Genomic DNA, 27,908 nt, shown 5'->3' with positions numbered 1-27,908 from the left:
AAGGTCTGGGGAGATGGCTCTGTCAATAAAGAGCTTGCTTTGAAAGCATGGGGGCCTGAGCGAAGATACTGAGCACTCTCATAAAAAGTAGGCTCACCTGAACAGGGAGGGGCAGGAGAGGCAGAGAAGGGGGTGGGACCCCTGAATGGTCCAGCCCAGGCAAACCTACGAGCTCCAGGTTCAGTGAGGAAATCTGTCTCACAAAATAAGGTGGAGGTGATAAAAGACACTAGGTGTCAACCTCCGGCCTTCATGTGCATGTGCATATGACACACACATTGGTGCACACATGCATATATGCACGAATGCACACATATAACACTTGTGTGCACACACACATACAGACCATTCTAAGGTCAGCATGGCAGCTTACATCTGTAATCTCAGCATGTTGGGAGCCTGAGGATCACTGCAAGTTGGAGGCTAGCCTGGGCTACAGAGTCAGTTTCAGTCTACACAACTATGGGAGACTGTCTCAAAGACAAACAAACAAACAAACAAACAAAACCCCACCATTTGGACTGGAGGACAGCTCATCAGTTAAGAGCACTGGCTGCTCTTCCAGAGAAACTAGGTTTGATTCCTAGCCCCCCCCCCCCCCACAGCAGTACACAAGGCTCCAAACTCCAGGCCCAGGGAACTGACACCCTTTCTAGTCTCTGCAGGCAACAAGAGGGTGATTAGCATAGAAATGCCTGTAGGCTAAAACCCATATACATAAAAATAAATGAAATCAAACAAACAAACAAAAACCCCACCATTCCAGGTTGACTGTTGACCTGTTAAAGAGACGTTCATTAAAAAGTTTATCTGGGGACAGTGATGGAGGAAGACAGCCAGGCCCTGCTCTGGTCTCCACATCTGTGAGCACAGGTGCATGAAGCTGTACTCTCCTGCGAATGAATACAAGCGCTCACGAGTGTACACACGCACACATGCACGCACGCACACACGCACATAAAGTAGCCAGCCCCCTTTGAAAACAAAAACAGTTTTGCCACATTTCCATTTTATTTCTAGGCACTGCCTTCGGAGCTGTTGGTGGCACCGGTTTAGCCAGTAAGACTCATGCACATCTGCCCCAGACTTGATAGCCTGCAAAGCGGTCTTGTGCTATTCTTCCTCTGAGCCACATGACTAGATACGAGTTCACACTGCCGACACTATCGTCCCATTTCATAGAAGAGAAGAGAGTGCCAGGTGCTTCAGTGCACAGGGTCCACGCCACCCGGTGAGGAGCACAGCAAGGACTTCAGTGACCTGTCAGCCTGGAAAACAAGCCAGATCTTCCGGTCACCATCTCCAGACACTACAGTCTTTCCTGCAATTTAAGATTAAATTAGTTAAACCGTGCAGAAGCACTTAGGCCCGGTCTTGGCACCTGTTCGGTTTCATGTAAATGCTAATACAATCACCATCTTCATCAGTTCCTCCTGGGAAAAGCCTCTTGGCCAATAATTGCAACCTGACCATGGATCACAATGGGAAGGTTAATTTTTCCATTCCTGCCCATGCTGGTAATGTTGAAATACCATCACTCTCTGAGATCCCTCGGGAGCCACGGAGTGTTGAGTTGGGAGGGATAGTAAAGATGACCTCATCCTTGGCCCCTGCTACAGACAGAGAAACTGGGTCCCTGAGAGGGTTAACCCGCGGCAGTACCAGAACAAGGCAAGGCAGAGGCATTGCTGCCTGGCCCAGATGCCTCCTGCAAAGATAGTTTTCTTAGCTAAAGCAGCAGCTGAACTCTAAAAGGCTACAGGGAGCAACAGTCACTCCCTAGCCATGGGCCCCAGGCCCCTCCAAACCAGTAAAGCATTATAAGTCATTAACCAGAAGAGAGAACATGTGACGAATTCCACCTCGACTAAAGGGCTTAGAATGCTCGGGTGAGTAGCCAGAGATTCATAACACATACTTCAGCTATTCCTCAAAAAATCATTAACTAGCTCCATCAGGACTGCGACTTGAGCAACCAAAGAGAAAGAGCTGGTAGAGACATTCCTTGCAGGGCACCGTGTGTGACTTTGCGCCCCCTCTGGGTTTTCACACTCCCTCCCTTCTCTAAGAGTTGGAGGAAGAAGATCTTTATGTCAAATGCTTAAAAAAAAAAAAAAAATCACCGTGGAAATTTACCAAGCGCTTCCATCACACAAGGTAGATGTCTAAAGAATTTCAGTGTTTGGAGTTTTGGCCTGCGCAGTTCTGCAAGTGCACCCACACGTACCTAAGGGTGTGTGTGCCCGTGCAGGCCACAGGACAACTTCAGGAGTCATTCCTCATGTGCTGCCCACTTTTTTTTTCTTTCTTTTTTTGATCTGGAACTTGCCAAATAGGCTAGGCTGGCTGGCCAGTGAGCAAGGTGCAGCGGTCTTCCTGCCTTTGCCTCCCTCGTGCCGGGACTGCAAGGGTATACCACCATGGCCTGATTTTCTTTTCCCACATGAGTTCTGGGATGAACCGCAGTTTCCTGTGCTTCCACAAGCACCTGACCAGCTAAGCCATGCCCAGACTGCCTTTTGGTTGTGTATATTTGCATTTCTCCTGTGGGTGTGTATGTGTGGGGGTGAACATGCCACAGCATTTGTGTGGAGGTCAGAGGACAACCTGTGGGAGTCTGTTTCTGTGGGTTCTGGGGATGGAGTTCAGGCTGTCAGACTTTGTGGTGCCGGCTCAGCCAACTTGCTGGCTGGCCTGGAACTTGTTGTGTAGACCATGTTGGCCTTGAGCTCAAGACACCTGCCTCAGCCTCCTAGATGCTGGGAGTGAAGGCCTGCACTGCCACACCGGGTCCGGTCTTTATTTTTAAAGACAGAGCCTCAATCTGTAGATCACATTGGCCTTGGATTTAGGCAATCCACCTGCCTCACCCTCCTAGAGTGTTGGTATTACAAGTTGAGCCACCACTCCGGGCCGACTGTAATGTAAAAGAAAGTCCATGTTGGAAGAAGATAAGGTGAACCCTAACCCTCGCCCGCTCGATCCGTCTCAGGGCTGGGATGGTGGTGTGTGGGTGTGGAGCTCTGGTGACCCACTCCAGACTCATGATCTCAGGAGCCTGTAATTTATGGAGCCGGGTCAGTCACTTTACTTATCTCTCAACCCCCTGAGTACTAATTCGCGAAGCTTCTCATGCCCCACGTCAGTCCGCATCAGCGCCGGCTTGAGGATTTGGGGGCAGGGAGAGCAGAGAAATGAGGTTAGGATCAGTCTGTAAACTGGAGAGGCAGGAGTTAAGGCCTAATCCACATAGCTCCTCTGGTCTTCAGGTTTCTTAAGCAAAACTGACAAGGCGCCCCCTCCCCCACAACACCTTTATCAAACTCAAACCATTTTCTACATTCCTTCCTTACACAGCCCTGGCTCACAGCAGATCGGCCTGAGAGATCCAGGAAGCTCTGGCTGGCCCTCTCTTCTAGAAAGGAAAGTCCAGGTAGAGAAGGATGCCACACCCGGGAGGACGGGAGGACGGATGTGACGACAGCTCCAGGAATGCAGGGCCCACGCAGGTGTGCTGGCACCCGTGAGCTTCCTCCTTAGAGCCTCTGATAAAGCAATCCCGATAACAGTTACAGCAGCCACCCAGGCATCATTGCGTGGTGCTCTGGCCACAGGGTTCTCAAAGTGTGACCCTGCTCAGGGCAGAGGCAGGAGGAAGCCGAGATTGGAGGTCCGCAAAGGTGGACATGTTTCCTGGCACACCGCACAGATCCACTGGTACCTGGAACCCTTGCTAGGGGATTTCCCAAAGTCCAATTGTTCTCATGATTCTAAGGTGTCACTTCTCACCTTCCTTGTCTCAGGAGCAAATGAAGTTGTCCTGAAGGGACATGACAAATGATGACATCATCTTTGACTGCTTGAAATGCATATTGTGTATTGTTTTAAACCAGTTTCGCTTTTAACTCCAATATGATACATACACATAGACATACACAAACTTTGAGGTACCTCGTAGTTTACTTAAAGGGGTGTTGGGACCCAGACAGCTGCAACTGTTGGGCTGACACAAGGATTCCAGGCTTGGCTGCCCGCTCACAACTAGGTGTCTTTCCTTTTTTTCTTGGTTTTTCAAGACAGGGTTTCTCTGTAGTTTTGAAGCCTGTCCTGGAACTCGCTCTGTAGACCAGGCTGGCCAAATTTCTTATTTCCCCCTAGGGCTCTACATAGGTATTGGTGGGGAACAGAGCCCCAACAATTCAGCTTGGGACAGTCTCTCTCTGTCCAGTGCTCAAAGGCCAGGGAAACCTGTGTCTCCTACTAACATCCAGTGAGCCAATTTGTTCAAGGGAAAGAGTTTCTCATCTTTGAAGGCATAGGGTGTAGCCTGGAGAAGTCACACACTTGGCTCCTTTGTCCCCAAAGGCATACCCGAGAGCATATCAGAAGACTGGTTCTGTGAACTGTTTCAATTTAGCAAAACAGGGGTATGCCAGCCTTTGGGAACCTCTCGTTTAAGTAGAGGAACATAGCTCAAAACTCACAGGGATGGCTCATGCCTTTAATTCTAGTACTAGGGAGGCAGAGGCAAGTGGATCTCTTGTGAGTTCGAGGCCAGCCTGGTATACAGAGCTAGTTCCAGGACAGCCAAAGCTACACTGAGAAACCCTGTCTTGAAAACAAAACAAAACCAAAAACTTCACATGCACAAAAGAAAATAGGAAGACTGGGCCCCATCACAGTGGAAAAGGGAAGGCTCAGGTGTCAGGCTCTGCAGTAAAAGGAGAGGGGCAGACAGAAGGGAAGCCCTCTGATGAACTCCTCAGCTCTCAGCCCATCCTGGCTCCCGGGGGAATCTGGAGGGTCTCTTGAACTTCACTTTTCTTCTAACTTCAGCAGGGTCAACAGGTAAACAAAACTGAAAAGAGGCAGAAGCCCCAGTGTGGGGCGCTCAGAGAGTAGGTTTGGTGCTGTGTTACCCAGGGACACAGCTCAGTCACTGGGGGAACAGAACACAACCCAAAGGCTGGCGTTGGTACAAACAGCCAACGGCCAAGAAATGGCTCCATGGAGAGAAGACGTCAGCCCCGAGAGGGCGGATGGTGAGGTCTGCAGGGAGCCAGGGCCTGCGGGATCATGGCAGACCTCAGCTCTCTGGTCCTCTGCCGGGGCCCAGGTTACCCTAAGGACAGATAGGATCTGGAGCAGTGTTCCCAACCTTCCTTCTGCTGTGGTGACCCCCAACCATAAAATTATTCCGTTGTTAGCTCACAACCGTAATTTTGCTACTGTGATGAATCGTAAGCTGGCAACCCCGACCCCCCGCCCCAGGGGTCGCGACCCGCAGGTTGAGAACCGTCCATCTAGGCTAAAGCCTCCTCCCACGGAACCAGGGCCAGGGCCCCCAGCCTCTCCCCTAGTGACCCCCGCAGAGGCGGGAAAACTTGAATCTTGCGGCCAAGACTTGCAGTGGGTGCCTAAACTCCGTAACACGGCGGCTCGGGCCGAAGAGGGACGCGGGAGCCCAACCGCCTCCGATGATCGCGGCAGGACTCCGCCCGGGACTGGGGTGCACAGGAGCGTTCCCGCGCGTGCGCAGAACACACACCCTCCCGAGCCGCTGTCCAGGTGCGTTCGCGCTTCCGGCTTGCCTTTCCCGAGTGCCTTCTCGGGGCGGAAACTTCCCAGCCGGCGCATGCGTCCTCCTGCTCCCCTCCTCAATGCAGAGAGGCCCCCGAGTTTCAGGTGATCCCGCCCCTCCCTCGCAACGCAGGGCCAATCGCGAGGCAGTAGGCGGGGCTATTGGCCCGCGAGGCCCTCCCACGCGCCGCGCGAGCCGCGCAGGCCGCGCGCCGATTGGCTGGCGCCGCGGGCGCAGGTGCGCGCTTCCTATTGGGTGTGGGCGGAGCGCGAGCCGCTGAGGCTGCTCCGAGGCTGCAGGTGAGCGCGCGCACGTGCCGCCGCGGCTGCAGCCGTGCCTGCGTGCACGAGCGCCGGGCCGCGCGCGTGCCCGCGGGGAGGCAGCCGAGGAGCGAGGCTGCGGCGGCTGTAGGACTGTGCTCCGCCCTCTCGTCACCGCGGCCGCCGCCGCCCCCGAGCCTCCCTGGGAGGGACCCGCGTCCCCGCCTGCCGCACTGCCAGTCCGACCCTCGGGCCGCCGCGGAGCAGCCGGCTCAGCGCGGCGCGGACCTCGGCAGGTGCGGTGACGAGGCGCCGTGCGGCGCTCCGAGTCCCGAGTCCCGAGCCCGCGCTCCGCGGCCCCGCTGCCCGCGCTCCCGAGGGCCGGCCCCCGTCGAGGCGGCCGCCGGCCGGGCGCTCAGCATGAACCGCGGCCACCGGCACGGGGTGAGCAGCGGCTGCCTGGGCACCATGGAGGTGAAGAGCAAGGTGCGCGGCCGGGCGGGGCGGCGGGGAGCGGGGTGGCGGGATGGTGGACGCGGGTTTCCTCGGTGGGGACGCGGGCGGAGGGCGATCTGCTGGACCGAGCACGTAGTAGAGAAACTTGGTGGAGAGCAGCGGCGGGGAGCGCTTGCGTCTGTTCCGCATCACAGCCTCTGTTTTCCATCCTTCGTATTCCCGCCTTGCTTTAAGGGTGGGATGGGGACCGCTCGAATGCTAAGTGATAAGATAGCTTTGGGGAAGCCCTTCACCCGGGCATGAGTCAGAGGGTTTTGGAGCACCCTGTTGTCTCATGTCACCCTTCTTGGGGTTAAGGGGCACGTCGAATGGAGGAGAGCCTCTTTTTCCAGCTGTAACTTTGGTATGCACTTAATCTGTGGAATTAGCCCTATCGCCTTACTCTGGAGCAGCGCTTGACAGTTTGAGACGCAGCCGCTCTTTTTTCAGTGCGACCCTTCACGTCGAGTGCTTTCCCCCTTGGCGGGTCTGCCAGTCTGCTGATAGTGACTTCAGTGTCCGAGGAATTCCTCAGTCTCAAGGCCCGGTGAGCAGAGTGGCCTGTGGGGGATTAGCTAGGGAATGCGGTCTTCCCAAGGGAGCTTTTCAGATGGAATTTGAAGGTGATCTGCAGCCACCGGAACAAGTAGGCAAGCTTCTCCTGACTTTGAAAGGCCAGAAGGAGCTGGAATAATAATACAGACTGGTTCTTTGAGAATTCTGAGACAAGATGACCAGCTTCTACAGGGTGTGACTTCCTCCTAGCTCTGCTCTAGAACCAAGTCTTGCCGGATGACTTTTTACGGAACAATTTATAGAACAGTGGTCAGAGGGCATTGCTGACCCTGAGAATTTAGGATAGAACTGAGGTGTGAGACACACAGGAGCGGTGTAGCGCACACCCATGGGGTGTTGGTTAAGGGACCCGTGGGGGAATGTCGGTCCCAGGAGTGGTTTGAGTGAAAGCTCAAGGAGCCTGAGGAAGCTGCTGGAGCCTTTGGGTGAAGTGTGGTGTCCGGGCTTGAGAGCAGTGTTCTGTTCACTAAGAATCACAGATCTACATTTGCTTTTAATGTCTTTTTTTTTTTTTTAATCTACTTTGACTTAAGACTAATCTGGAACTCACCATGTAGCCAGACTAGTAAAGCTGGAAGAATTCCAGGCCAGCCTGGCCCATACAGTGAGATTCAGTCTTAATAAAAGGAGGGAGGGACTTAGCTACCAGAATAGGCACTAGATTCAAACACAGATCTGTTTAGTAATAATAGGGCTGTTGGTGCTGGAAAGATGGTACTAATGGGCACTGCTCTTGTGGGACACCCACGTTCAGTTCTCACCCCTCTCAAGCAAAAAGCACCTGTACAGCTTTTTAAATTTCTTAAAGTGATTATTTTGTTTATTTAATTTTTATGTGTGTTGGTATTTGGCCTGCGTATATGCCCGTGCAAGGGGGTCACATCCACTGAAACTTGAGTTACAGACAGTTGTGGACTGCCATGTGGGTGCTGGAAATTGCTCTTCCTTCGGAAGAGCAGCCAATGCTTTAATCGCTGAGGTATCTCTCTAGCCCAGAACTTGTAAATTTTTAAAAATTTCCTATTTTTATGTATATAAGTGGCTGCGTATATGTCTGTGTACCACCTGCATGCCTAATGCTCACAGAAGCCAAAAAGAATCAGATTTCCTGAATCTGGAGTTTTACTTGTGAGCCACGTTATGGGCGCTGGGAACCAAACCCAGAGCCTCTGGAAGAGCAGCCTTGCTTTTAACCACGGAGCCTTCTCTCCAGCCCCTCACTGGTCCAGAAGATCTGATGCTCTGGCTTCCAGGGCAGCTGCACATAGCACACATACAGAGACCATATGTACCCAGAATTTTTTTTAAAGTTTTTTTTTTTAAAGTTTTTTTTTTTTGTTGTTGTTGTTGTTTTGTATTTTAGAATAAAACTGATCTGGACATGGTGGTGCACACCTTTAGTCCCATCACTTGGAAGGCAGAGGCAGGTGGATCTCTGAGTCCAAGACCAGCCTGATCTACAAAAAATATAAAACTGTATGGTAGTTTAAGAAGCATACTCTTCCCAGGCAGAGTTCTCCATGGCATAATAGCCAATTAAGGTGACTTGTTTGAATGCAAGGGTAACAGTAACTCCAGAAACGAACATCTTTTCTCTGGCCCTGTTGTGACTGTCTGTGCCCAGCACATGAACTTTCTCCTGGCACTTTTTTTTTGTAGTTTGGCTTGTGGGACTTGAGGTCAGAAAAGAAAACCACTTGTGATGTTGCGCAATGCTAACCACTCAGTTTTATGGTCCGATCTTGGTAGTGAGTCTTTAATTTTTTATCATAGGAAGAAATGAGTAGCAATTCTAGATGTGCCAATAAATCAGGTAGGAGTGGGTCTCTGGTGGTAGGAAACCGAGTTCTTGGGGACTGGGATTTCAAGTTTTTTATTTTTCTTTTCCATCTACTGATTTTGAATATTTTACATAGTTCTGTCCAAAGTATGTGGTGTGTATTTCAGCTGCCATCCCGCACTCCTAGCGAGTATACTCCCCGGGGCAGCAAGGCGACCGGAACACGTACTCAGTAAAATGCAGTCCGGCTGTTCCACGTGCCAATAAACGAAAACATAGGACCTTAAATTTGTTGTTGTCTCTTGGTTTTTTTTAAAGACAGGCTTTCTCTGTGTAGCTCTGGCTGTCCTGTAATTCATTCTGCACACCAGGCTGGCCTCGAACTCAGAAATCCGACTGTCTCTGCCTCATGAGTGCTGGAATTTACTTAATTTTTATTTAAAAAGAAGAAGAAAAGATTATATGTGTATGTGTGCATGAATGCAGGTGTGTGTGGAATCCAGAAGAGGGCGTTGGTTCCCCTGGAACTGAAGTCACCTGTGCTTGTGAGCCACCAGAAGTGGATGGGAACTACGCTTCGGTCCTCTGCAAGGGCAGTTCATGCTTTGTTTTGTTGTTGTTCTGTTTTTGAGACAGGGTCTCTCTACATAGCTCCGGTTGTTCTGTAGACCAGGCTGGCCTTGAACTCACAGAGGTCTGCCTTCCTCTGCTGTGAGTCAAGGTGTGTGCAGTAGTCCTAGCTTAGTCAGGCGGCTTGTAAAGAAAGAGTTACATTTTGTGCTACATGATGGTAAAAATTCCTTAAATTATTACATTTTGATCATTTACTTTGTGTGCATGAGTCTTGGGAGGGGGTTCACCAGTACCATAGTGTGGGTGCAGAGGTCAGAAGACAACTTTGGGAGTGGGTTCTCAGCACCATGTGTGCCTTGGGTGTGAATTCAGGTTATCAGGCTTGGTGGCAAGCACTTTATCTGCTGAGCCATTTTGCTGGTTCGATGTCAGTTTTATAATACCACAATTAAGAGATTGGAACCCAAACTGGATAGTACGCAGGTCATGACGACTAGGAGCCTTCGTCACAGAGACAAAAGAGTCAGCTGGGAGGTGACTGGGCCAGCACTCAGGAGGCAGAGGCGTGCGGATCTCTGAGTTAGAGACGAGAGCTAGTTCTAGGACTGCCGGGGCTGTGTAGAGAAACCCTGTCTGTCTGTCTGTCTTGAAGAAAGAAAGAGAAACAGTAGTGTCGACTTTATCATCTTTACTCTGGAAAGGGAGGCATGGTACAGATAATACAGTAATGGGAGGTGTAAATATAGGTCTGGTTAGAAGTGTGATGCCAGCAACTGGGTGATTTCTTTGGTAACTGATTTATCTTCCTGATTGTTTCTCCAGAACTGGGAAAGTTCTCTGTAATCACGTCCTTAGGTAACCTTGGTCCCAAGGGCGGGGGCTGTAGCTGTTGTACCAGAGCTTAACTGACAAACTGGGGCCTGGTTGCATTACCCTCACAGCCAAGACGCTTGCCCCTCACAAACAGCCTTGAGACAGCCTTGAAACAGACAGCTTCCTAATTGCTATTCATTGGCACACGGAGAGTTTACAGTCCTTCTAAAAACACTTCACATCTCGGCTGCCTCTGCAAGACCAACTAAAGCCACACAGGGAGATCCTACTACACAAAGTTAGGGACAGAGATGGGTCATGGTTAAGAGCATTGGCTGCTCTTCCAGAGGACCAGGTTTCATTCCTCTTCCTTCCAAAGAACCAAGTTCTAGACTATGCCAACAGGGGCTGGGAAGCAAGTCCATGTACATCCAGACCCAGGCAAACTGGTCCAGCCAAAAAAAAAAAAAAATCCGAGGTAAATAATTATTGATTGGGTTAATTTGATCTCTAATTTTTCTTCATGTCCTAAAAGTTTTCACAATCCTACTTTGCTGCATAGGTAACCCATTCCCACCGCTTCCCCTCCTTGCCGACACTGGTTGCTGTAGTCACCTGCTGTTTTTAATCTAAGTATTTAAGCCAGAGAAGAAGATGTTGAGCCAAGAACTTGCATGCAGAAGCTTTGGGGAAACCTAAAGGGTTAAATCATTAGGAGCATTCCCATTCAGACTCCTGGGGAGGGGAGGTGATAGCCTGGGGTGAGTCAGCCTGCACTGTGGACTTCAGAAAGCAGAGAAACTGCCTTTGATAGCATCAGTCAGACGGACTGATATGGAGGGTGTTCCCTGGGCTTTATTTACTCTGAAATGTGTAGGTGTGACTAACTTTTTGAGAGCTTTAGATATGAGTCACCTGATTTTTCTTGACAAATGTTAGTGTTTATATCTCAGGAATGTGTTTTGGAAACTTTGAATTTGCTAGGAGTAAGACCAGTGAATTTTGTTTTAATGTCAAACCGTGGGTATGCAAGCAAGAGGACGTCGGCCATAGGTAGGGAAAGACTGGATGGCTGGGTGCCCTGGGCTGCGATGATCGTGAAAGCCTGTTGGGATAAGGGCCTTTCTCTGCCTGGCACCTGACGTTTCCGTGGAATATTCATGCTTCCTGGCCATCTTAGGAATTTAGACAGAAAACAAGTCTGCCGGTCAAACATGTTTGGCGAACATTTACTTTGCGCTTTTCTTTGTGGTTCTAATGCTAATTTTATACTCTGCCACTGAGCTACGCCTCCAGCCTCAAAGAAAAAATTAAGATCCCCCCCCCATGAGCAAAAAAATCCCTCCTTCCTTTCCTTTTTTCCCCTCTGTTTACTGTATGTGAGTGTTTTGCCTGTATGTGTGTGTATAGCATTACATGTGTACCTGGTACCCTTGGAGGTCAGAAGGTCCAGATCCGCTGGAACTGGAGTTAGAGGTGGTTGTAAGGGTACTGGGAACTGAACCCCTGTCCTCTGCAAGAGCAGCTTGTATTCTTAACTGCTGAGCCATCTCTCCAGCCCCGCCCCTGGCATTTAACTAAACATTTAATATGCTCTATACCCAGTGACTCCTAAAATTGTGTGATGGGACACTTTTTGAAGAAGCCTGAAGAGCCTTTATTGGGCTTCCCATTTGAGAGCACACCACACCAGTCCCACTGGGATTTAGGAACTCCTTTAATGTGTGGCCTTAGGGAACCTGGAAGGTGAATAGGATGACAGAGGGTGCTCCCTGCCTGTCCTGTGATCTCCAACCTCCCTGAGGCGATTATTCTCCTTATCCACTAATTGCTGAGCTTTTGAAGCAGGCTGGCCTCCTGGTCCCTGCAGCCCAACACAGAGCCCAGCACAGGGACAGACCGACAGTTGGACAGATGGATGGATGGGACAGCTGTGCTCCTTAGCCAGATGGGGCAGGATTTTAAAGCTGATGTGTTTGTTAATTAGCTTTTTTGTTCTTGGACTAACTCGGGGAAGATGCTTCTTCTCTGTCATTAGACCTATTTCTTACATGATGATGTCATTTGTTTCAGGCCACTAAGCTCAAAGTCCTTTTCCCCACTTAGACCTCACTCTGTCGGGCTGTAAAAGGGTAGTTCCTCTTCTGGGGTGCTCTGCAGTGGTAGGAATGCCTCTGGTGCCCTGGTCTGGGCTCCAGGCACAGTTAGAGACCTGGGCACAGAGTGAGGCAGCAGCTGCAGGCAGGGGCCCGCGGCCTGTGCCTTTCTTCCTCGGCTCCTGCAGTGAGGTTCACAGCATGGCTTTCTGTGGTCTGACATTCGAGATCCTCCTGTCTCTGCCTCCCAAGTGGAACTAAAGGCATGCACCACCATGGCTGCTAACTTCCTGTTTTCTGATATGTTACATTTGTAGTTTGGAGCCGAGTTTCGTCGCTTTTCGCTGGAAAGATCCAAACCTGGAAAGTTTGAGGAGTTTTATGGGCTGCTGCAGCATGTTCACAAGATCCCCAATGTCGACGTGCTCGTGGGCTACGCGGACATCCACGGGGACCTGCTGCCCATAAACAACGATGACAACTACCACAAGGCCGTTTCCACCGCCAACCCACTGCTCAGGATTTTTATACAGAAGAAGGGTGAGTACCCTCGTATGGAGCCCGCACGTTCCCTCCGAGGGAGCGGCTTTGCCTCTGACCTAGTGGGTCTGCACCTTGCAAGGGGCTGACGCACGTTGATACTGCTGGCTTGTTTAATGTCCAAGCCGTCTCTGAATGTACAGAAGAAAATCTGTGCTTTTAACCATTAATGAGAGAGAGAGACTGAGAGACTGACTGACTCCTGTGGAAGTCAGAGGACAGCTTACGGAAATCAGTTTTTTCACAGGCTTGGCAGCAGGTAGTGTTTTGACCTGCTGTAACAGTCTTGCCGCTGCCCTTCCCTCTTAGCGTTTTTTAAATTATGTTTATTTTTATTTTTAAATTGTGTATTAGTGAGTGTGTGTGCGTTCATGGTTCTGCATACATGTGTACAGGTAGAAGCCAGAGGTGTCAGGAACTGGGGTTACAGGCAGATGTGAGCTGCTGTGGGGGTGCTGGGAATTGAACCCGTGACTTCTGGAAGAACAAGCCCGTGGTCTTAACCACTGAGTCATCTCTCCAGCCCCCTCACAGAGTTTTTTGTTTTTTTAAGTCAAAGTAAGAGCTGTAGGGTGGTGATAAATGCCTCTGATCCCAGCAGCACTTGGGAGGCAGAGTCAGAAGGATCTCTGAGTTTGAGGCCAGTGGAGTTCTTCTAGGACATCTAAAGCTACACAGAGGGGGCTGGAGAGATGGCTCAGAGGTTAAGAGCATTGCCTGCTCTTCCAAAGGTCCTGAGTTCAATTCCCAGCAACCATATGGTGACTCACAACCACCTGTAATGAGGTCTGGTGCCCTCTTCTGGACTGCAGGCATACATGCCAGACAGAATATTGTATGCATAATAAATAAATAAACAAACAAATATTTTTTTTTTAAAAAAAGTAAAGCTACACAGAGAAACCCTGTCTGGAAGGCAGGGTATGCCAAATTAGGTGTATAGTAAGTCTTCATTCCACTGTGGGATTGATGGGGAAGAGTAAATTTGATAGCAGAGGCTCATCCACCTCCAAGGCTTCATTCACTATCTCCTAGACAGTGCAGCAGGCTGCTCTGGTCTCCTGGACAGTGCAGCAGGCTGCTTTGGTCTCCTGGACAGTGCAGCAGGCTGCTCTGGTCTCCATTCTTTATGGAGTGGCTGTACTGTCTGTAGCGTCACCACACGGACAAATTGAGGGAAGGGTGGCACCCAGCTCTTAGTGGCACCCAACAGAATCTTCCATTTACAACAGTAGTGTAAATATAAAACTAGCTGGGAAAGGAGAAGGGAAGTGATGGCTTTGGGGGCTGTAAATATGGTCTCTCAAAAAGTGCCTTGAGTCCTAAAACTCCTTTAGACTGGCCCTGCCCTGTGTGTGAGACAAGGAGACAGACACTGATGCCACAGACGGGAGGGATGGACAACCTGTCCTGTTGGCCACCACTCGCTCCTTTCTCTCTGGTGGTAAAGGTAAAGCACCACTTCGGAGCTTTGAGTGGTGTGGGATAAAGACCTCACTGGTTTCAGGCCAACCCAGAACGCGGCTAGAAAGGGAGGATGGTAAGTATTAGATTGCTCCCAGGGCTCTGACATGTCCACAACCTTGTTACTTTGCGTTTCTGGATTTGGAGAAGCTGAAGTCTGTTGGCTGCATCTGCTGAGGGGCTGAAGTCTGTCCTGAGGGAGTTAGAGTTAATGCTCCCAAGTGCCCTTAGGTGGATGGCAAGCTCCACGCAGGCACACTATGGGCAAAGACCGACTGCGAAAGGCCCTGGTGTCTGCTTGCAAGAATCTGTGTGGAAAGTCAGGAGCAGGTGGCAGAGAGGTGAGGAGGGAAACTGGCCGACAGCGAGGGGCACAGCAGAGCACAGCTGTGCTTTTGATCCCAATAACCAGTCGTTGTCACAGACCAGCAGAGAAGTGGGCTTGCAGGAAAAATAAGGAGTTTGGTTCTAGGCTTAACAAATTATTTCACCATGCAGATTAGAAATGACAGTCTGGAGTTGAGGGTGGGAGTCCAGGGATCTGTATGCCAGAAATGTGAAGGCTATACCCGAGGGCCATGCCTGTGATCTCAGCACAAGAGCCCACGGCAGGTAGAGTACTAAGTCTGAAGCTAGCCTGGGCTCCATTACAAGACCCTGTTTCAAAAAGACAAAACAACGGAAAAGCTGTAAGAGCAGCAAGACTAGTGAGCAAGGCAGTAGGTTGAAGCCAGACCTAGGGAATGGTAGTGTGTGTCACATGGGCAGGCAGAGGGGAGGGCGAGACACTTGATGAGACCCATCATTTGAAGCTAATAATGACCCTCTCTTATTAGCAGTTATATGTGTATATGTGTATCTACATTTTTTACATTTGTTTTGTGAGAGGAGAGGGACGTGCATGCCGCAGCGCAGCAGGCTTGTGGAGGTCAAGGACAGCATGGGGATTATTCTTTACACCGTGTTGGTTTTGGGAATCAACACAGAGAGACAGACACAGTAAGAGCAGCAAACACCCTTACCAGTTGAATCGTGTCCCCTCTCCCTGAGAGTCTTACTCAGTAACCCAGGGCTGGTCCTAAGCTCCCATCAGTTCCTCTGCTCCAGTTTCCCAAGGTCAGGGATTACATGTGAGCCGCGGTGTTGTCTGAAGATAGCTTTTTAAGCTACACCCCTTAGAACGTGTTGTTAGGGTCCCCTTTGATCAAGCCTCAGTCTTTCTGCCAGTGTGGTCAATGGAATTTCATTTCATTATTTTACATCTGTTCATTGGGTTTTGTCTTTGTTTTCATTGGCTTTTTGTTTTGAGACTCAATGCGCTATAGCCCAAGATGTCCAACCGTGACTTGGGCCCACTCCAGCCTTCTAGTACTGAGTTATAGGTGTGTACCACCATAGCCAGCTTCGTGGGCAGCAAGGTTTAGAAATTTGTTTATATGTGGATAAAGGTTTTCTATGTGACAAAAGTAGAATACCCAGTAAAATTAATAGCCCTTAGACTTTGATGAGGGGACCAGCAAGGTCCCTCAGAGGGGAAAGATAATTGCCACCAAGCGTGATGTCCTAAATTCAATCTCTGGGACCCACAGGGTAGAAAGAGAGAACTAATCCCTTTGACCTCCACTTGTGCGCCATTATTCACAAGATACCCCCCAACACAAACACAACACACACACACACACGAATGCACGTAAGCACAAACAAAACTAAATACAGAATTTTAAATGATTTTATTGCTTTTTATTGTGGTGGTGGTTATTTTGAGTTTTTGTTGTTGTTGTTTTTTGAGATGGTGTTTCTCTGTGTAGTCTTGACTGTCCTGGAACTCACCCTGTAGACCAGGCTGGCCTCAAACTCACAGAGCTCCACCTGCCTCTGCCTCCCGGGTGCTGAGATTAAGAACTTGTGCCACCACTGCTGACGGAATTTTTAGTTTTAAAAAATAAGATTTAGGGCCGGGTGGTGGTGGCGCATGCCTTTTGTCCCAGCGCTTGGGAGGCAGAGGCAGGTGTATCTCTGTGAGTCCGAGGCCAGCCTGGTTTACAGAGCAAGTTCTGGGACAGGCTCTAAAGCTACATAAAGAAACCCTGTCTCAGAAAAAAAAAAAACAAAACAAAACAAAACAATTAAGGCTTAGGACAGTAAGATGGCTCAGAGGATAAGGACTCTTGGCCACCAAGCCTGACAACCTGAGTTTTTCTGTCCCCAGAATATACATGGTGGAAGGAGAGAACTCACTTCTGAAGTTTGCTCTCTTTCCTCATATGTGCTGTGGCTATGTGCACACACACAACACACATAAAAGTGTAATGTAAATATATGTATTATATATTTGATTTTTGTGTGTACATGTATAAATTTAAGTCAGGTTTGGTTGCTGACCCTTATAATCGCAGTACTCAGGAGGTAGAGACAGGAGGATTGAGAGTTAGTTGGTGGGTACCCTGGGCTAAGTTCCAGGTCAACCTCAAGTGCATCGTGAGAGCCAGTGAGATGGCCCAGTGGGTTAGGGTGCTTACCACCAAGACTGATAACCTCAGTCTGATCCCCAGTGCCCAACATGGTGGAAGACTGTCAGACGCTCCTGGAGTTGTCCTCTGACCTCCGCATGAGCTCCATGCTGCACGCGCACACACACACACACACACACACACACACACACACACACACACACACAAAACGGCGAGAATTCTTAAGGCACAGAGTATGTGCAAATGTAGCATATGCATACGTGTCTTGAATACACTATGACTTTAGTGACAATTGGAAAGAGGTCGAGCCGTCAACTACTGCTTGAAGCATCGTGTGAGGGCACCACTGCAGCTAGGAGTCCTGGGTGAGCAAGTGCAGCCTGACTGTCCTGCACGAGAACCAGCAAGTTCACAGTTGGCCTACCTCAGGGCCTCATCTGTCCTGTGGACTGGAAGCTCCCTGCTTTCTGCCTCTGGCTTGCCGGAGGGTCTCAGGACCTCCCTGGCCAGTTTTCCTTGCAGATCTAGGCATACCTGGTTTATTCATGTGCTGCTGACCACCAGGTCCCAGCAAACAAGGCAGAGACTTGACTCTGAATCGGATGGAACGATTTTTAAACAGAAGGAACAGAGGCTCAAGCACACTGACCCTGCGTGGAGCCAGCGGAGAGCCTGGGTTAAGGCTGGTTGCATCTTACTGCAGAATCGCAGCAGTCTCTGTTCTGGTTTGTTTGGTTTTTCTTTTAAGACTGGCTAGCCTGGAACTTGCTAACTTGGTATGTCGGCCAGGCTGGTGTTGAACTCACAGACCTGTCTGCCTCTGCCTCCTGTGTGCTGGGTAAGGTGAGGCCTTGGTCTATTTTCTTAGCTGTTGTTTCCTTTCTGTTTCGTGGTGGTTCTAGGTCTCAAAACTAAGGCCTCCGTGTGCAAGCACTAGGCTGACCACCCTGGACTGTGCCGTCTTCCGCAGTGATTTTTTTCTAGAAACTTAACCAAAGTCACTTAGAGTTTAAAGAGTGTGTGATCTTTGAGAATCTCCTGATAAGCTACTGAATGGAGTTTCTTTGGGGAGAAAGCTGGTGCTCGAGTGTGTACACTCACAGCTGGTGCCTAGACAATCATGTCCCACGCTTCAGAAAGACAAGTTTCTGTTAGGGAAAAAATCCCACATTCTGTTTCTCTGATTGTCTTCAGGGAAGCCAAAATAAAGCAAAACAAAAACCTGATATCTGAAAGTTATTTTCACAAAGAGGGCTCCTGGGGCTGGAGTTTGTCCTGCTGTGTCTGGGCGAGGCTGAGACTGCGGCGAGACAGGCTGCACTAGACAGGCTAAAAGTGCTGGGCTGCCTTAACAACTGCCCATGTCAGGCCAGCGGCGTGGGGACTTGACCACCAGCACCAGTGTTTCCCTGTGGGCCAGCAACATTGTTCCCTGGGGAAAGGTGCTTGCCACAAGCCTGACAACCAGAGTCTGATTCCTGGAACCCACGTGGTGGGAAGAGAGAGCTGAATCCTCAAGTTGTCCCTTGACCCCCACATGCACGCCTGGGCACACAGACAGGCACACACACTCAGTCACATGCAATAAATGAATGTGTTAGTTATTGTGGCACACGCCTGTAATTCTAGCACTCAGGAGGTAGAGGCAGACAGGCAGATCTCTGAGTGCTAGGCCAGCCTGGTCTACAGGGTGAGTTCTGGGACATCTAGGGCTACATACTGACCCTCTGTCTCACAACAAAATAAATCCACCAGGTCATTCCTGTAGCATTGGAACAGAGTCCAGGTGATGTGTTTCTAGAGCTTTCCAAGCAGACCTGCTCAGTCTGGGATCCCAAGATATGTTAGAGCACAGACCCTCTCCCCAATCTAATCGTTTCCATGCCCTGTCTTCTCGCTGTACTGGTGTTCTGTGTGTGACTAACGTGCTGTGTCCTGCGTTTGTGAGGTGCTGGCAGGGCCTCCTGCTCTACATGTGGTTCACACACCTGTAACTGGCAGAAAACCAGTTCTTAGACCTTGACCTAGCACTGGACATGACTTTGTGTTTTAAGGTTACATTTTAATGAGCCAGGGTTTAATTTTAATTCAACCAAGGAATACACAGGTTTTTTCTTTCTTTCTTTCTTCCTTTCTTTCTTTTCCTCATAGTAGTTATTTTCACAAGAGGAAGGAGTAGGGGCACAGGCCTGCAATCCTGGTAGAAAGTCAGTTCAGGGCCAGCCAAGGTTCTGTAACAATAAGACCCTGCCTCAAAATAAAAACAAAAATATGCCGGGCGGTAGTGGCACACACCTTTAATCCCAGAACTCGGGAGGCAGGCGGATCTCTGTGAGTTTGAGCCCAGCCTGGTCTGCAGAGCGAGTTCCAGGACAGGTCCCAAAGCTACAGAGAAACCCTGTACCAAAAAAACTAAAGAAAGAAAGAAAGAAGAAATACAAAAATAAATACTTGCACAAAAAGGTTTTACTACGAAAACTGTAGAGCCATAGTTTACAAGATGATGTCAGTTGCTCCTTCTAGAAGCTTGATCCCACCTCTGAGAAAACCTGTGCTCAGTCGCTAAGCTCACCGCATGCCCTGATTTATCTCCACATGCTCCTTCCTATCCCTACTGTTTCTGCCTCAAGCTGGTCACCATTCTCAGTGCCTACAGAGCCCAGTGTTCTCCAGCCCGCTGCGGGGAACTTTGCAAAAGCAAACAAAAAACCAAAAAAAACAGATGAGATTACCATCTCTGGGTTCACAGCCCAAGGCCCTTCCCAGGAGCTCTGAACCTCCAGTTTGTCCCCCTTCCTTCCCAGTGTTTCAGACTTCTTCACACACACACCCCTCAACATACACGCCCTCTCTGCATCTGGAACCGTCTTCCCCACCTACCCAGTCACCTGCTACTGCTCTTCTCAGGAGACAACTCATTCCCACAGAGAATCCTGCCCTGCTCTGCCAGCCCCAGAGCTGCCCAGGATCTTCATTTCATTGTGCATTAGATGGGAATGGCAAGTAGAGGCCTGACGTTTCTTTCTATAAAGTTTCCTTGAAACGTATCTACTTATTCCTTTACATACGTGCCTTGTGGAACCAGACAAGGTCTGCTGTGTAGCCCAGGCTGGTCTTGAACTCACAGTTCCTTGTGGCTGTCCCGTCTGTCCCCCGTGCCCCATTCCCTGTGCCTCAGCTCCGAGTGATGTGAATGTCATCACACCTGGCACTCTTTTCTTTTCTTGTTCCTAGGGGTTGACCACAGGGCCTCATGCCTGCTAGGTCAGTGTCCTACCATTGGAGTGTGAGCTCTGTGCTAACCTCAGCCCGCCCTTCTTTTCTGCTTTTGTTAAGGGGGGCTAGCCTTGACCTTGCCGTGTAAAAGTTGGCCTTGAGCTCCTGATCCTCTTCCCGCACTCCCCAGTGTCCAGCCCTGCCTAACCCTTTGTTTTATTTTGACACAAGGTCTCCCTCCCTAAGGTCTCCAGCCTGGCCTGGAGCCAGTCCTCCTGTCTCAGCCTCCAAGTAGCTGACATTACAGGCCATGCCACCAAGCCCAGCTGCTCTGTCTTCCTCTGACCTTCCAATGGGGCGAGCTCTCCAGCCTCCTGAGGACTGGACCGTGTGTTTCTGTCCAGGAATGCTTGGTGCCGTGCTGAGGCTTTTGTTGGCCAGGTTTGCTTTCTGTTCACTGTGGCCGTTTCTTCTGTTACCACCATCACCGTGGGCCTGGCTCACCCTCACTCAGAGTGTATGAGTCTGGGCCCTCGGTGAGCTCAGATGAGGGAACCAGCTCCCAGAACTAAGGCTTAAAGAAGTCTCGGCTCAGAGAGAGAATCTGCAGGGCTCACTGTTAGTAAAGCTGGGAGCCGGTGTGAGGAAGATATGCCTTTTGACCCTTCAGAAGCTTCTGGGTGGATCCTGGACAAGGACAGTGAGCAGAGGTTGTTGAGTGAGGGACAGAGTTCTCGATGGGGTGTTCCTGTATGGCCCCAGCCAGGTCTGCTGTGGGTCTGTGGGACTCCCGGGGCCTCTGGGAGTGACCTTGGCCTCCAGCTGGGCCCTCCTGGACGGTCACCTTTACACTTTATGCTCACACCCTGCGCCCTGGCCTGAGGCCAGCTGTTTCTTTCCCAGTGGCTGGAAACTGATTAGCTGGGTGGGAGAACAGAGGCGCCTTTGTGCGGGCACCGTGCTTCTGAGAATTTAGAGCGAGCATTCAGAGGGAGTCTTAGGCCCTGCCAAATTATGCAGATTTGGGTTTTCTCGGTAGGGTTTCCCATGAGCAGGCATGCAAGCAGCTCTGTTGCTTTCTCAGTGCTGTGGTCTGGAATTTCCCCCGACATGTTATGCAGGCGTCTGCTATTGGTTGTTCTGAAGTAAATAGTTTAGTATACAAGTAATCCTAACGACTTTTCGTGAGATTTTGCCAAAAACTCCCGTTTCAATTAATTCACTTCTCAGACCAAACTATAAAGCAAACTTCTGCCTAAGGGCACAGCACAGACTCCATGTGAGAGGCTCTGGGTGGGGGATGCCAAGACATGGTGTCCCTGGCCCTGGTCACACAGCCTGAGAAAAGGAGTCAGACACTCCTACCCTCTGAGGTGCCCATACCTTACCCGCATGGTAGGAACCTGGAAGTCACCTGTCCAGTAAAGAATCCTGGGCTCACTCCGTCTCCGATTATTCTGTACCCCTAGTCCCCTGGACTGGGGACTGAAGATCATGATGGGGGTTCCTGGCTGTGGGGAGGTCCTGTGAGGAGGCTGCTGTTGTTGCTCGGGGCCCTGGCTAGCTCTAGCCTCCAGGAACGTGGATCTCAGCTAGGTATTTGGGGGATAAAGGAGCACATTAGTGGTTTGGGTTTGTTGAGACAAAATGCCGTGTAGCTCAGAGTGTCCTCACTGGGTAACTGAGGACGATGGCCTTGGGTTCCTGATTCTGCCTCCATGTCCCAAGCCCTGCACTCCTATGACTGAAGTATATTTTGTTAATTGACCATTTTCCCAGTTAGTTTTGACTTTGGATATTGCTTGGTTGGTTGGTTTAGATTTTGCTTTGTTCTTTGAGATAAGGTCCCTGGCGCAGCGCAGCCTGGGCTCCGTGTTCCTGGGCCTCTCAAGCCTCAGGAGTCTAGGCTTGCGCACAAGCACCAAACCCAGCCCTGACGTGGCCTTCAGCCCTCCTCCTGCTCATTTCCTTTTCCTTGTTGCCCTTCAGTCCCTGGTGTTTGTGTGTTTTCCGCCTTCACCTGGTGACAGCGGTGTCTCTAGCATGTGACAGGCTGGCTGGCTTGAGGAATTAATTCAGCTGCAGGTGCACAATTAGGCAGCACATGTTTTTGTTGTTACTTAATAGGCACCAGCGTTTTTTCTTCTTTCTGTGTATCTGGCACGTGTGCTGCAGTGCGCATGTGGAGGTCAGAGGACAGCTGCAGGAGTTGGCTCTCGACTTGATGGGCAGTGGGGCTCAAACTCAGATCATCAGGCTTAGCAGCAAGCACCCTAACCACTGGGCCATCTCACTAACAAAAACAAAACAAACAAAAAAAACCCAAAGTTTTACTTGAAAAAACAGGGCTTTTCATCGTGAAGGAGGGGGATGTTGAGAATGGAGACTCAGGAGCTCCAAGTTTGCCAGCCTTTACCACCCCCACCCGTCTGTCATGGCACTGGGGCCACACTTCTGCTTCTGCTGCAGCAGGAGGTGAGAGATTGAGAGCCCATGGGGCAGAAGGGAGTTTTATTTGCCGAGAGACAAGTGTTCTAAGTATTTGCTGCCTTCTTGCTTCACTTAATTAAGCTGTGAGGGTTGATGCGTGGGTTAGGTCCCTTCCCTCCCACCCCTACAGTTGCTGGTGCCAAAGTTGAACCCAGGGCCTCACCAGTTCGGGGCGAGTGCCCTTCCTGTCTGCCACACCGTAGCCATCTTGCTTTCTTGATTTCCTTGAACTGAGTGCCCATTCCCTTGTCCTTGTTTTGGATGTAATAAATATACAGAGTGGAAGTGTTTTAATTAAACGAAAGAGAACATAATCTAAAGGGGCTGCTTTAAGTGGACATGTTGGGACAGCGCTGTAATCCTAGCACAGCAGAGGCAGGAGGATTGCTCCAGTTTGTTAAATGTAGTGAGTACCAGGCCAGCCTAGGCTGCAGAGTGGAACCACATCTCAAGTTGGTTTTGTATTTGTTTGTTTTCAAGACAGGGTTTCTTTGTGTAGCCCTGGCTGTCCTGGAACTTGTTCTGTAGACCAGGTGGGCCTTGAACTCACAGAGATCCACCTGTCTCTGCTTCCTGAATGCTGGGATTAAAGGCATGCTCCACCATGCCTGGCACAAATGATTTTTATTTGGGTTGGAGAAATAACTTAACTGTTAAGATCTCTTCTATTCTTCCAGGGAATCCAATGCCCTCTTCTGATCTCTGGGGGCACCAGGTACAAATGTGGTGTACATACATAGATGAAGGCAAATTTCCCATAAATGTATAAATATTTTTAAATTAAATATTTTTGAGAGGGCTTCATGTAGCCCAAGCTGGTATTGAACTCACTATGTAGCTGAGATTGCCCTTGAACTCCTGATTTTTTTGCCCCTGCTGCACCGGGGCTAGGATTGCAGGTGTGAGCCACTATGTCTGGTTTAAGATTACTTCTTTGTGTGTGTACGTGTGTGCCAACAGTGTGTGTGTGGAGCTCAGAGAAGAACTAAGAGTTGATTCTTTTTCTGCCATGTGGGTCCTGGGAACCAAGCTCAGGTCTTCAGGCTTCACAACAATTACCTTTACCACCGAGTCATCTTGCGAGCCCAAACTGATTTTTTGAAAATGAGTTTATAGGGGGCTGGAGTGATGGCTCAGTGGTTAAGAGCACTGGCTACTCTTCCAAAGGGCCCAGATTCAGTTCCAGCACCCACACGGCAGTACAAAACTATATAGCTCCAGTTCCAGGAGATCTGGCATCTTCACACAGACATACATGCAGGCAAAACTTTAACATACATAAAAAAAATTTAAAGTCTAAAAAAAATGAAACCAGGTGGTGATGGCACATGCACCTTTAATCCGAGCACTCGGGAGGGAGAGGCAGGCGGATCTCTGTGAGTTTGATGCCAGCCTGGTCTACAAAGCAAGTTTCAGGACAGCCAGAGCTGTTATACAGAGAAACCCTGTCTTGAAAACCCAAAAAAGAGACAAAGAGTTGAGCATTGTGGCATATCCTGTAATCCAGTTTTTAGGAGGCTGAGGCAGGAGGATTGCCTTGAGTACAAGGCAAAACACTGCAGGGGGTTGCGTGGAGTGAAGTTGTATCTTAGAGTGGTGGCATACCTACACCCAGAGTTAAGTGTCTCAGCTGCCTGGGGAACTGAGGGCAGCCTAACAACGCCAGACACTACCCAAGAAAAGGGGGAGGGAAGTCTGTGAGCCGCAGTTTATTGTGGTGTTGTTTTGGTTTTTAGATTTTGAGACAGGGTTTCACCCTGTAATCCAGGCTGACCTCAAGCTTGCTATATAGCTCAGGCTGGCCTTGAACTTAGATGTGTGGGCCACGCCTGGCTGTATTAGAATTTCACTGGCCAGTTTGATAGTTAGTACCTTTGAGCTGTGTCTGAGGGGGCCCTCTAGTGTTTTCTTTATGGCATGACAGGCACCATTGCAGTCCTTGTCTCATTGAGGAAGTTCTGACTAACGACTGAGCATGTATGTTGGCTGGCGCCATCCTTTGCCAGGTCCATAGAGGGTAACTATGTTCCAGCAGTTCTGTAACCGTCTTGTGTTTGCTTTCTCCGAGCAGAAGAAGCTGACTACAGTGCCTTTGGTACGGACACCCTGATCCGGAAGAAGAACGTGCTGAGCAACGTGCTACGTCCTGACAACCACAGGAAGAAGCCCCACATCGTCATCAGCATGCCCCAGGACTTCCGGCCGGTGTCATCCATCATAGATGTGGACATCCTCCCGGAGACCCACCGGAGGGTCCGGCTGTACAAGTATGGCACGGAGAAGCCCCTGGGTTTCTACATCCGTGACGGCTCCAGTGTCCGGGTGACACCGCATGGCTTAGAGAAAGTCCCCGGGATCTTCATATCCAGGCTCGTCCCCGGGGGTCTGGCCCAGAGCACAGGACTGCTCGCTGTCAATGATGAAGTTTTAGAAGTAAACGGTATAGAGGTGTCTGGGAAGAGCCTGGACCAGGTGACCGACATGATGATAGCCAACAGCCGCAACCTCATCATCACTGTGCGGCCAGCCAACCAGAGGAACAACGTGGTGAGGAACAGTCGGACTTCTGGCAGCTCCAGCCAGTCTACCGACAACAGCCTGCTGGGCTACCCGCAGCAGGTGGAAGCCAGCTTTGAGCCAGAGGACCAGGATAGCGATGAGGACGACATCATCATCGAAGACAGTGGCGAGCCACAGCAGATCCCGAAGGCTGCCCCTGATGCCCAGAGCCTGGAGTCCCTGACCCAGATTGAGCTCAGCTTTGAGTCAGGGCAGAACGGGTTCTCCCCGATACAGGACCCGGTGCCTGTGCCCAGCAGCCTGGACACAGAGTTTGAACCCCGGGCTCCGGACCAGAGACTTTTAGAGGAAGACGGCACGATCATAACATTGTGAACCTGCCACGCATGTTTTCCAGGTGCTACAGATGTGGCACGAGACTGGCACTGTGGGCCTCGGTGTTCTCTGGGCAAGCCTAAGGCGTGGCTGGGATGGGTGGCTGCTGGCAGACTGATGGTGCATGTGAGAGGCATGGCTGCAGGGACGGTGCTGCTCTCTACAACGCTGGATGCTGCTCCCGCCTGCAGCCCTGCTGCAGTGCCCTGTCTCCTCCTGCCCCTCAGAGCCGTTCGTTTGTCCTCTGTGATGTCTGATGTCTCCTTGGTCCACTGGGAACCTCAGTTCTTGGATTCCCAACCTTGATGTATTCTGACCCTTAAAAAGGTTCCTCTGTTGATTGTGACATTGTTTTTTCAAGTGCAGTTTTCGTTCTGTTCTTTAGCTGGCCATGTTTAGGGGTGTTTCCCACCACCCAGCCCTGGAGCACCCCCTGTTGTTGTCTCCACCCTGTAGCGTCAGAGTTGCAGGGTGCCTTTCTCCTACTGACTGCCCTTTAACCTCTTGACCACCAGTGGACCCCTAGTTCATTGGAGATTGTTCTCGCGCACGTGTGTGTGTGTGTGTGTTTGTGTGTGTGTGTGTGCGTGCGTGCGTTGTGCAGTTAGTGTGCTCCACACTCTTCCAGTGTACCAGGCAGTGTGGATCATGTTGGATAAAAGGACCCCAAGTTAAAAGACTTAACACACAGGACAAGCGTGCACTTTTTATGCAAAAGATGGAGTTTTTCTTCCTGGGGATTCTAGGGCGCTGCCTGCACCTCGGGAAGCCCGAGTCACATTCACCACCCGAAGGGGTGTTAATTATCTGAGTTATTTATTCTCTTCTGTGCATCCGTTCAGGAGGAGGGGACAGCAGTTGTCCTCCCTCGCCAGAGGCCCTCGTGTGGCATGCACAGGCACCGTGATCCACATGTGTGGATCCCCGAGGCTGACAGTTATTTATTACCTAACCGTCTGGCGGGGCAAGTATGCATGCCTCCCAGATGTGTTCCTACAACAGCGAAGACTCCGAGTTGAAGGACACTCTTTCTCTGTGGTGAGAGCGCGGAGATGAAGTCTCACCCAGTGAAGGGAGCTGGACTCAATACTGAAGGCGTTCTTTGCAGGCGCATAGCCAAGGCTGGGCGCGGCGACCCAGTGACTTTGTTGCATTCACCGAGTTCTTCCTCTCACACAGCACCACTTGCTGGCAGCGGTCCAGCTCTGACACCGGGAGTGAGTTAGCACAGTGTGGCTCTCAGGTGGAAGGTAACGTTAGGTATGGAAGGCTCAGTTGTATTCATGAGCTAAGTAGCACACGGGCTCAACATTTTAAGTCCAAATACTTCCACATACTACCTCTCTCTTCTCTCTCTCTGTCTCCTTTTTTTTTTTTTTTTAAACAGAGTTTTAACATTAGAATTTTTCTCTTGGGGAAAACACTTCAGGGCTTGACTTTTGTACAGATTTTAACTGTAAGACACAGATTTATCTTCTGTCCGAAAATGGCGATTGAAGCTGCTGACGCGTATTTTAATTTGGAGGACAATAGAGTTTGCACCAAGGTCTTCCTGAAGTAAGTGACCCGGAGTCGTTCTGTGAGGCCAACGAGCCTTGGTTGTGGGGGGTCCGATCCCGCTGGCTGGGTTCTCAGTGCACCTTACGAGAGCGTGAGCGTTAGCGGCTTGGCATGCGGGTCTGTTGTTGCGAACGTCGAGCCTCACTGTGAATTCTGTTCTGCCCTCAGCTGTGTCAACAAGATGCTGTGCTGTTGTGAACCATGAATTTTCTAATTAAATTTTACATGCTATAACATGATTTTTACATGAATGATACTTTGTTTAAACTATCAAATGTCAGTATTTTACTACAATTTTATTATAAAATGTACATTATCACTAAATGAACTTTGATTTTAAAAATCAAGTTAGCTTTAGTTACATATTATTTTTTACAAATAAAGACGGACTTGTGCAAAGGCTACTTTCTTGTTTGGAATTGTATCAAAAGAGTACTTCTAGACTATCAGGCATCCATTAGGTCCATAGGGGGGAGACTGAGTCGCAGCTGGTTCACTGACTTCCCTTTCTAGTGCTCTGGACTGAGCACATGGTCTCTCCGTTACCACATCTCCACCCTGAGCTACACACCAAGCCTCTGTTGTTTTTGTGTTTGTACAGGTCTTCCTCACTAGTCAGACTGGCCTCGAACTCCTGGCTCTCAGTCTCCCGTAGCTGGGATCACGGGCACAGGCTATCGTCCTATTACCTGGGGTTATTTTTTTTTTTAATTTTAGGTTTAAAATTTAATTTTAGGTCTAAAATTTTTTATGCCTTTCTTTAATCCCAGCACTCAGGAGGCAGATGCAGTTGGATCTCTGTGATCCAACTGTAGACCATGCAGTATTTAGATAATTTATTTTGTGTTTGAGCACACGTGTGTTTGTATGTGTGCCGCGGCTTACTTATGAAGATCAGAGAACAGCTTGTAGAAGTAGCTTTTCTTCACTGTGTGAGGGAAGGGCTCCTCTTGTAGCCCAGGTTAGCCAGAAACTCATACTCTTGCCTCCTGTGGCCTGTGCTACAGTGGATGGGGCTGACAAATGGGGGCCCCTGAACCTTCAGAGTAAGGGGTTCAGCACTTCCAGGAATACCATTTGGGTATGTGTCGGCCCGAG

The 27,908-nt window shown here is 49.9% G+C and overlaps 1 protein-coding gene and 1 long non-coding RNA gene across 2 annotated transcripts; one reads left to right on the top strand and one right to left on the bottom strand.

The window, feature by feature from the left end:
* Positions 1-992: 992 nt before the first annotated feature.
* Positions 993-5,679, bottom strand: LOC146892728 (uncharacterized). Its single transcript, XR_015004239.2, has 2 exons — positions 2,228-5,679; positions 993-1,321 (listed from the first exon to the last, which is right to left on the bottom strand). It is a non-coding gene; the product is annotated as an uncharacterized LOC146892728 (long non-coding RNA).
* Positions 5,680-5,983: 304 nt separating this feature from the next.
* On the top strand, positions 5,984-27,214 carry Pard6b (par-6 family cell polarity regulator beta). Its single transcript, XM_085696189.2, has 3 exons — positions 5,984-6,327; positions 12,492-12,714; positions 24,427-27,214. Exons 1-3 carry the CDS (start codon positions 6,262-6,264, stop codon positions 25,248-25,250), a joined length of 1,113 nt encoding a protein of 370 aa, XP_085552315.2. The 5' UTR covers positions 5,984-6,261; the 3' UTR covers positions 25,251-27,214.
* Positions 27,215-27,908: the final 694 nt, after the last annotated feature.

The sequence above is a fragment of the Myodes glareolus genome, chromosome 10 (genome assembly GCF_982192425.1).
Source record: "Myodes glareolus chromosome 10, mMyoGla1.1, whole genome shotgun sequence".
NCBI classification, from domain to species: domain Eukaryota; kingdom Metazoa; phylum Chordata; class Mammalia; order Rodentia; family Cricetidae; genus Myodes; species Myodes glareolus.
The sequence above is the reverse complement of the archived record's forward strand: the minus strand, read 5'-3'. Positions and strand labels throughout refer to the sequence as shown.